Source organism: Pteropus alecto, unplaced genomic scaffold, assembly GCF_000325575.1.
Source record: "Pteropus alecto unplaced genomic scaffold, ASM32557v1 scaffold8, whole genome shotgun sequence".
Classification (NCBI taxonomy): domain Eukaryota; kingdom Metazoa; phylum Chordata; class Mammalia; order Chiroptera; family Pteropodidae; genus Pteropus; species Pteropus alecto.
Genome location: NW_006494609.1, coordinates 24,807,479 through 24,817,502, shown reverse-complemented (window position 1 = coordinate 24,817,502; position 10,024 = coordinate 24,807,479). Strand labels below are relative to the sequence as shown.

Below are 10,024 nucleotides of genomic sequence, written 5' to 3'. Positions count from 1 at the left end.
CTGCGCCGCCGCCTCCCGCCCCGCGGCCCCCCGGGCTCCCGGCCCCCCGGCCGGCTGCCGCCCAGCAGCGCCCTCCCCGCGGTGCGGACACAGGACGGAGCCTGCGCTGGACGATGGAGGGTCAGGGAGGGGACGGTGGCCACCCGAGAGGAATCAGCAGAGAGGAATCAGCAGGCGAGGGAGGGCCTGGGGGAGTGCTCCCGGGTTTATTAGTGTCGCTTCAGCACCTTAAAATAGTCCACGTGGTCACACACGTGACAGACTCTGTTCCTCAAAAAGGCTATGTACATTAGTCGTTTTCCTTTAAAAAAACTAGCAACAGGTACATTCTGGAAATCAAACAATGCACAACAAACTGAATGGGGGTCTGCAGAATGTCAGGTGGCACCACGTGGCCTGCAGGGACAGACTCGGGGGTGTCACCAAGGTCAACCCTCAGGCAGGCACCCTGCAGAGCCACGTTCTCCCCACTACCTCAAGAAGGACAGGACAGGTCTGGGGAGGGGTCAAGAGGTGTAGGTCAGCCGGCTGGCCCTCCTGAGTGGGTGACCAGGTCTTGTGAGAAAATCCGGCCCCAGAGGCAGCCAGGGCTTCCCACTGGAGTGAGGCCAGGGCGGCAAGGCCGGCCTTGGCCGCTCTGACCCCGCCGGCCTCTGTGCAGACAGGCCCTGCGCTCCAGGCCCAGGGGCCCCCTCCTCCCCAAGCTTTGGCCACAACAGGATGCTGGCCTGCATGCTGAGGAGGTAGTTGCCCCAGGGGACAGACAGGGAGGGGACAGACAGGGAGGGAGGAGACCATCGTCTGGGCAACAGGGCAAGGTCTGGCCCGCCTGGCCTTGCTCTCGGGTGACTTAACCTTGGAGTCCCAGCTGCCTTTGGTGGCCCCACAGGCTGGGAAGCCCTGCCCTGAAGGAGCTGCTCCTGGCCTGCAGGTCCACTGCCCGGCTGCACTCCCCCCACACCCACACCACCCTCCCCTGCGTCACGGTGGCACTGGCTGTCCCAGGTGGCTTTGGCTTCTGCGTCCCCTTTGCCATGCCTCCTCAGGACAGCTCCGTGAGGTAGGCAGCGGGAACGCCACCATACCCATGGAGCGATGAGGACACCGAGGCACAGGTGAGCGTGCAGCCCCGTTCTCCGAGTGAGTCATGGTGGCCAGGGCACCTGCATGGCCTCCCAGGCCCAGGGGTGGTGTGGGGGGGGTCCGAGCACTCGGGCCCAGGACCCCATAGCCAGGTCCTGCAGGCCCGGGCACAAGGCCTGCCCTCGGGTGTGGGCAGACGGCAAGGCGCATGGGGGAGGGCTTCTCCAGGACAGGGGACTGCCGGTGGCAGGATAGACAGGACAGCCCCCTCAGGCCCCTCCTCTGCAGCCAGCTCTAAAGCTGGAAAGCTAAGTCAAGGGCGTTAGCCTGCACCTCCTTTCTGCTGCGTGACCTCTGGAGAGTTAACCTGAGGAGCAGTGACCAAGGCCTCGAGGCCAGTGGCCTATACCTGCACCTAGGTTCTCCCCAGGGAGGGGCAGAGCCCCAAGCCAGGGTTCGGTCCTGGGCAACTGGTCCGGGTGCTGTTGAGGGTGGTGTGTGTCAGCAAGTATGGGCTCTTGTTGGGAGGGGATCCTCTGCTCAGCACTCTGCCCACAAGCACCCCTGAGGTGGGGGCCGTCCCCCAGGTCATGCCCCCAGGGCCACGGCCACTCTGCACAGCCACCTGGGGGAGGAGGTGAGCAGGTGGGTCCCAGGTAGGAAGGATGGGCCACCTTGACGTGAGGACGGGGCCCTCTGTGCTGCGGGTATCAGCGAGGCCTGTGCCCTGGGAGGACAACGCCCTGGGGCCCATCCTGCATGTGGCACTGTTTCCTGAGCACAGCCTGCGTGGCGCTCGGCCTTAGGCCCCCAGTGGGCTGCCGTGTCCCGGCCACCACTGCCGATGGGTGGGGGTCTGTGGGGTCTTCTTGGGAAAACCTGGGCTGTGGCATTGTGGGCAGGCAACAGGGCTGGGGAGGACCCTGGCTGCGGTGGACCCTGGCTGCGGTCAGGATGGGACCCAAACACGAAACCTCACTCTGAGGAGCCTGGCCTAGAGAAGCCACCAGGGCCCTGGCTGTGGCCCTGGCTCCAACAGTGCCCGGCTGCCCAGCCACGTTAGTGCCACAGTGACATCCCCACCTCACCCCCCCCCACCCCTGGCACCAAGACAATGGACAGGGCCGGTGTTGGGGGCAGGAGGAGGCCACTGTGCTTGCTACGTTTGGGGCAGGGACAACTCACAGGAACATAGGGTGTCTCAAGAACAGCCTGAGGGGAGTGTGTTAGAGTGGGGGGGCTGGACGGGGGCGGTGCTGGCTGGCTCTGCCCAGCCCCAGGGGCCGCTGGGACTGGAGAAGCGCACTGTCTGCTTGGCAGCTACATTGTAACATGTATTTAAAAGCATTAAAAATACCTGCTCGTGTAAAACCTCCGCTCCCCGCAAGGCTGGAGTTTATTGGGAGCGAGTGGGTGGTACTGGGGCCACTCGGCTGGGCGGAGGCGGGAGCCCGAGGCTGGGCTGACTGGCCTCTGAGTTCTGCTCAGGATGCTCCCCACGGAAGGCCGGCCCTTGGCCTCTGGCCGCCCAGCTCCGCGCCTGGGCACACAGGCCGCCCACCGGAGCCCAGCGCCCCGGGGAAGCGGGAGTCCTGGCTTCCAGGAAGGACGGGACGTGAAGGCGAGAGCCCTCCCTGCTGGAGGCCAGGGCGGGGGGATCCTGAGGCCAAACCCCACGTCTGCGGTTCTCGAGGTCAGCGCCACCTGCACCCGCGTTCCTGTTAGTAAGCAGGGCGGTGGGAATCCCGGGGGCCGCCCGTTAGTTTCCAGGCTGCAAGCTCATTCGGACCTACGACGTCTCTGTTGGAGGGTCTGTCTCAGTAGTGGGCTGAAATGCTAACTGAAAGCAGCTGGGCTCGGCCGTCGCAGGGCTGCGGGGCGGCGGGCGGGCTAGAAGGTGGACTTGGAGTGTCCGAAGATGCAGACGGGCAAGTGCTTGACGTGGGAGGACCACTGGGCCGCCAGCTGGAAGAACTTGACGTCATTCCACTCCACGCCGTCGATGAGGACTGCAGGAGACGAGACCGCTGACCCGCCTGCCACTGGGCAGGGAGCACGCCAGCCCCTCCCCCGGGCCCGGTGCGGGACAAGGCTGGGGGGCCGGACACCCCAGGCCCCCGTGGGAGGAGGCCCTGCTGCCCTCCCCGGCTCCGAGCCACCGGCTGTGGCCACCCCTCCCTGACCGTGGGGAGCTGCTGGTCCACATCCCATCTGCCCCAGCCAACCTGGGGTGGCAGACACCCTCCACTTAAACCAGAAAGTCGAGGCAGGAGGGCGGGCGGTCCTCAGCTCGAGGACAGAAAATCTCCAGCCCCGTTTCTGAGTCAGTCAGCATGGAAAGTGTACAGGGCCCGACACACACTCAGTCTTTTAAGGAGCAGCGGGGACTGGGAAGTCACTGCTCGGACCCAAAAGCTGTCACTCGCACACTGGCCCCTGAAGGAAGTGCCACATGCGAGACTCTTCCCGCTCCCGAGCCGAGGCCAGAAGCTGCCCACCTCTGCCCTGGGTTACTCCCGGCCCACGGACCGGACCAGACCGCTGGGACTCTGGGTTAAGGCCCGAGTCCCAGGGGCCCCGCTGAGGAGGACACCCGGACGATGCCCGCAAGCCGCTCACCACGCAGCATGTGCTGCTGCTGCTTGGCCGTGCAGATCAGGCGGCTGATGCCCTCGATGCACTGGCTCTTGGACTCCACGTCCTTGTCCTTGGTTTTCTTGGGCAGAAACATCACTGGGGGGAAGAGGGGCCGTGCTGTCGTCCTGCTGCACCCTCGGTGCCCCGGGGCGTGGGGGCCACGGCCCTGGGACCCCTGCTCCCCTCCCGCCGGGGGTCTTCCGCTCGGGGCTCTGGCAGGAGGGGCCCCGGGGCCCGTGTGGCCTCCCCTGCCTGCCCGCAGACCCCTCACCCTTCTTGTTCTTCTCCTTGGTGACCACAGTCATGGACATGGTGGGCGTGGCTGAGGCCTCGCCACTGCCGGGCAGCCTGCTGACCTGCAGAGACCGGAAGGTGCACTTGAGCGTGTTTTTGGCGGTGGGCAGGTCCTTCTTCTCCGCGTCTCTCTTCCTGTCTGTGGCCTGGGCTGCTGTCCAGTAGTCCACCTGCAGCCCCATCAGCTCGGCACCGACGCCCTGGCTGGGGAAGCAGAGGGAGGTTCACCGTCCGTCCTTGAAGGTGACAGCGGCACCCTGGAGGCTGATGTCGGTGGGAAGGCGCCAGCTGCTGCCCATGCTGCCCGGCTGACCCGGAGCCCCAGGCCTCCTGGAACAGCCTAGTCCATACGCGTGGCTCTGACATGGCTGCAGTGCTGGAGTGTCTGGCTTGCTGCCCCTCTGCTCTCCCGAGCCACCCCGAGTCTAGAGGGCTGAGGTCAAACGGCCTCGACATAGGAGCAGCCCCCGCAGAGCCCGGGGCCCCCCAGGTGTGAGGACTCCCAGGCCCTGGGAAGTCCCACTACCCCCATCTGCATCCGGAGCACCCCTGTACTTCCTCAGGTGTCCAGGACCTGCATCCCCCAGCCATGATGGGGTGCTCCTGTCCAAGCAAGCCAAGTCCTCTCAGGCTGTGGTCAAGACCTAGCCTCCCTGGCAGCCGGGGGAGGCGGCCAGTGGCCTCGAGCAGGAGAGGAGGCAGGAGCTGGGTCATAGCGCCCGGGAGTGGGGTGGGCTGCGGGGCCGGTGGGGGAGCCACCCTGTGCAGCTGTGCTTACCTGGGCGAGGCCAGGCCGCTCACTGATGGAGAGGAGGGCGGGGTGGGCGAGGCCTCCTTGGCAGCAGGAGATGTGGACGGTGGGGTGGACGAGAGCACACTGGAGCTGGTGGGAGTCGCGTCGTCCGAGTCACCTTTGAGGAGGAGTTGGGACAGGGCTGAGTCCGCACCTTTCTGCCCTGACATCAGGCCCCACAGGAGGCAGCCAGCCCACAGGCTGGGGAGGGCATGGGGGGCCAGGGCCGCTGGTCGCTGGGAGGGGCCGTCCTGGTGAGCAGAGTGCCCGGTGGGCATGGACGTGGCAGCCCTCCCCCAGGATGTGGCTCTGCCCAAGCCACACCGCGGCCGATGCTGGGGGCCGCCCCGGCCCCTGCGTCCTTGCCCAGGGGCGTGGGGAGGGGGTGGTCACCTGATGTGGCCGAGGATGGTTCCACGATCCCAACTTTCACCACCTAGAAGGCGACAGGTACTGGCTGGCCGCAGTGCGAGGGCAGCGGCCAGCCCCATCGCCCCTCGTGCCAGGCTCTAGACCCAGGCTGAGCTCTGGCTTCCTGGGCCACCAGCACCCCAACCTCCGCCAGACCCGCCCCTCCGGGAGCTCCTGGGGCAGAGCCAGAACTCAGCCCCTCCTGTCCGTGGGCAGAGCCAAGCACTGAGTGGCCACTGCCCGGCACAGGCCACGGCGAGGGGCGCACTGGGGAGCCTCCTCTCAGGGTGCACTCTCTGTGGCCCTCCCCCACGCCCAGAGGGTCCATGCCTGCCCAGGGCCCTGGGCTGGCCCAGAGTTGCAGCCAAGGCCAGGACAGGAGAGGCACCCTCCCCTGTGGCAGAGCCTCTCGGGTCCCGCTCTCGGGCTGACCCTCAGCAGGCCGTGAGCCTGTATGAGTGGCCAGGCCAGACACAGTGGGATCGGGACGTGGTGTGAGGGCGCCCTGCCCAGCTTGGCACCAGAGGCCCCATGGCCTGTGGCTAGAGCCTGGTTCAGGCAGGTGCTGTCAGCACCCCATGTGGACTGGTGTGGGGCCCCACGGGTTCAGGTGAGGCTCAGGACAAGCCATGCCTTGGTCACACAGTGGCATTTCACATGTCTTAAGGGGACGTGTGGCAGCTGTGTCTGATGGTGTGGGGCCGTCCTGTCACTATAGAAGTTCCCATGGGACAGGCTGCCCTGGACTAACTCCCTGAGGAAGCCGGCAGCCACCCAGGCCCCCAACCAGGGCCAGCAGAGGCCGAGGCCAGGCTGCCTACGGCCCTCACAGCAGACGCCTCCCTGGAGGCCACCAGTAGATGACAGGCTATGAAAACAGTGGGAACAGGGACAGCAGCCCAGCTGGCAGGGAGCTGAGCTTCTGCCCAGTGTGGGAGAAAGCAAAGCCTCCTGATTTGTGGGCCACAACCCAGGGAAGCAAGGGGCACGGGGGCACCCTTCCTGCCCTTTGGCTCCCAAAGGGTGGGGGCACCCCTCCGCCCCACCCAGAGGGGGCTCTGTCCTGAGGCCCTGTGGCCCTGGGTGCCGGCCTGCGGAGCTGTGTGTGGCGGGGGCCCAACCCCAGGACGTGCTGAGACTGGACTGCCCCCAAGGGGGCCGTGGGCCCCCATGTCAGCCCCGAGCAGAGCCGGGGTACCGAGGAGCCCAGGCCCCGCCCTACCCTGCCCCACACTAAGACGTTGGGGAGGAGATTAAAGGCAAGTCCTCAGCTCAAACTGGCGAATAAGGTTCTGGATACGTCAACTTAATACAAAAACTGACAACAGCAGCTCCTTGGCAAGGTGACAGCTTCCCAGGCAGGCGGAGCCGTGGGCGGGTGGGGCCGCCTGGTGTTACTCACCCCCACGAACGGAATGAACTTCTGTGAGGACTCGCCGTCGGGGCTGAGAGCAAGGACACAGAGTTAGTGTTCACAGGCCCGGGCGTCCCGCCCCACAGCGCCCGACCTGGACGCCGGGCCCCCAGCGAGCAGGGTGCAGGGCAAGCACCGCTGTGCACCCGCGGAGGCCACAGGGGCGGCCGCACGGGGGCAGGCACGGCCCTGCGGGACCCGCTTTTCTCTCCCGAGGCCTGCCGGGCGCGCAGGGCGGCCAGCCCAGCCCCGACTGCCTTCCTGCCGCCCACAGTGGCCTGTGCCCCCAGGCCCCCTGAGAATAGTCCACCTCTCGCAGGACCGGGAGCAGCCTGAAGCCAGGGTGTAGGGGTTCTCTCCCACAGTCTGGGTAAAGGCGGTGCCAACCAGAGGTGAGGCCGATGTGGGGGGCTGTCCCCCAGGCCGCGGGTCTTGCTGACGGGGTGCGCACAGCATGCTCCAACACGACGCACCCCAAGGGCGGCCCACCGGCCAGACGAGGCTCCCTGGACCCGGCCTGCATGACTTCCGGCACACGTGGGCTCCCCGGAGCCACGGCCACCACACAGGCATGGGGAGGGCCTCGGGGGGCGCAGCCTGTGTCCGCGGCGGGCCACCTGCTGACCGGCACCCCCGCAGCCTGAGCTGGGGCTGAGGGGCGGTCCCGCAGGACTCCGGCTGCCAGAGCGTGTCCCAGGGCTCTGGGCCCACCAGGCAGGTCAGTCGGGCCTCCTGCCCCTCAGGCCAGGGCGGTGCCTCCTCACCGCTCGCCCAGGGCACCTCTTCTCACCCGCTTCCCCATCAGAGGACGTCTTCCGCAGACGGCTCTACCAGCACAGGCCGTGCCAGGGAGCGGCGCTGCGCCCCACACTGGATTGAGGGGTGCCACCAGGTTCGGGGTCACTGGGAAAAACTACGGCACCAGCAGGCCTGGACAGGGCGCTGTGGGTCCAGCTCAGCCCTGAGTGCCAGCTCCCCAGGGCCCCGCCAGCTGCCACTCTGTCCCTGCGTCCGGCAGCACTCCCTATACGGCGTGGCTCCGAGCTGGACGAGCGGCCTGGCCCCGGGGACAACACGGAACACATGCAGCTGTCCGAGGAGGTCCTCGCGGTGCTGCCCTGCACGCCGGCGCCTGTGCTAGGGGACAGCGGCTGCAAACCCGCCCTCCTCGGGCGTTGCCTGGACACGGGGGCCCAGCACCGCCTATGCCGCCACCACAGGACACCAGGAAATGTGTCTGGATGGAAGGGCCTCCGGTTTCGCTCTGTGCCATCAGAAATGGCCCAACTGCCAGTCTCCCTCCTCTCCAGGGGCACAGCTGGAGGAGGAAGTCCCCCCGTTTCCCTCTTCAGACAGTAAAGCCATCAAGTCCTGTGCCCAGACCCGCTCTGCACGCCAGCGGGCAGGAGAAGGCAGGCGGTCCCATGAGCTGCAGCCCACAGGGCCACTCGCCCTCAGCGAGCCACTGTCCCCACGACCGTCCCCACGACCGTCCCCAGGACCCCCCCACGAGCGGCACGCAGGGGGACGGACGAGGGCCTCGAGGGGCCCAGGCAGGAAATGCACGGCACAGGGCATTGCCAGAACTCTCAAAGCCAAGCTGCGCGTCCGGGCCATGCAGACAACAGCCAGTGCCCCACACGTGCCCGGCGTGACAGGGGTGACACCAGCTTGCCACTGAGACCCCTCAACCCCAACCCTGGATACAGACTAGGACACACGTGTCCTTGGTGGGGACGGCCGTCCCCTGATGTAGGGCGAGGCCCATGGTCTGGCCCACGAGGCCCGTGTGCATTAGCAGCATGCCCACATCAGGGGCTTGGGGTGCGGGGGCCGGACCAGGGCGGGGCGCCAAGCGCCCATTGCTTAGGGAGCTGCACGCGGCAGGCGGGGCTGATCTCAGGCCGAGAACTGGGTGCTGCTAAACAGGACCCGCCCTGCAGAGGAGCCAGCAGGGCTGTGCCCACCCTCTCCCAAGCCTCCTGGGTGGACAGCGGGTTCTGTCGCAGCGGGCAGAAGCTGACCTGCTGACTTCCTGGCCCGGACTCCGCAGGTGGCCGGCATGCGGGGATTCACGGGGCTCTGTCCTGGGCTTTCGGAGCCCACACCCCACCCCCGGGTGCCGGTGTCACCGCTGTAACGCCAGGGCGAGGAGAGGGGCCTGGGAGGAGGGTCGGGGTCCCTGGACGCCCTGGCTCGCTGCTCAGACGAGCCCCCCAGGGGAGACGAGAAGGCGAGGCCGGGCGGCGAGGCATGCTGCAGGTGCTCACGCACGGCGAGTGGGAGCCGCCGCCACAGGCCGGGGCGGCTCAGGCGGCAGCGGGTGCACGTGGCTGGTCTTTCTGGAGCCCGCTAGGGCCTGTTTAGCAGGGTGGTCGTGAGGCTCAGATCTGCCCCCTGGTCTGTCCCAGGGCCCAGCAAGGAGGCCAGCTAGGACCAACGACCCCACCCTGGGGGGTGACTTCCCAGGACAGCAAATAACCCAGGACCCAGGGCGGAGGGTGCCCGGGGTGACAGGGACGAGACGCCCATGTGAAGGGCAGGTCTGTGGCACCCAGGGTCTGGCTCCCTGGTCGTCAGGGGGTGGGGACAGCTGGGCACAAATGGCCCTTGACCCATGTGTTGGGGTCTCCGCGGTCTGGCCACCTGTCCCGGTAGGCCACCACACTTCGCCGGGAACGGCCTGTGTGCAGGGGCCCTCAGCCAGCGCAGGGGCTGGGCTCGCGACCCCCACATGGGAGCAAAGCCCACACACGGCCAGTGCGGCATCAGCGGTCAGTGGCTAGCGGCTCAAGCTGTGCTCCCAGCCTCTAAGTTATGAGGCAGTGCCACATGTGACTTTGGACACACGCTGACTCCCCTGAGGGGACACCACTTCTCACACCAAACCCCTGGACAGAAGCAGAGGACAGCGGGCGGCGGGTACTGTGGCCCGTGAGCCCAACGGGTGGCCGGGACAGGGTGGTCTGCTCGCCAGAGACAGGGCCCGCCTGGTGTGCCCGGCGGGGAGGTGGGCGTAGGGCAACGTGAGTCTGGGGTGCGGGCCTGGGGATGCACCCCACCTGCTGACACTGCTAAACAGCCCTAAGACCAGCCTGGGGACAGAAGGGGCACGGGCCCAGACAGTGGTACCTGAGGGTGAAGTCAAAATGAAAGTTCTTTTTCCTTTTCAGAGAGCCACCAAGAGAGAGAACAGAAAGGTTACCCGCGCTCAGCCCGCAGAGCCCCGGGCACCGGCGACGGGGCGGGGGGCCTGCCCTCAGGGCCGAGCGGCCGGGGCTGGCCGGCCAGGCCCCTGCGTGACGCTGGGCGTCTCCCGCTGTGGGGAAGACACCTGGAGCCCAGACAGAGCAGAGACGCTTCGCTTTGTGACCTTCGCTTTGTGACCGGCT

General features: G+C 67.2%; 1 protein-coding gene across 1 annotated transcript in view; it reads right to left on the bottom strand.

Annotated features, from left to right (window-relative positions):
• Positions 1-184: 184 nt before the first annotated feature.
• The window catches only part of PACS2 (phosphofurin acidic cluster sorting protein 2), a 52,962-nt gene continuing 43,122 nt past the window's right edge, over positions 185-10,024 (bottom strand). Inside the window, exons 18-23 of the mRNA XM_025042133.1 lie at positions 6,621-6,663; positions 5,201-5,243; positions 4,793-4,925; positions 3,992-4,218; positions 3,703-3,816; positions 185-3,092 (exon numbers count right to left, since the gene is read on the bottom strand). Of these exons, the coding sequence (XP_024897901.1) occupies positions 2,974-3,092; positions 3,703-3,816; positions 3,992-4,218; positions 4,793-4,925; positions 5,201-5,243; positions 6,621-6,663 (679 nt within the window). The 3' untranslated portion in view covers positions 185-2,973. The remainder of the gene's footprint in view (positions 3,093-3,702; positions 3,817-3,991; positions 4,219-4,792; positions 4,926-5,200; positions 5,244-6,620; positions 6,664-10,024) is intronic.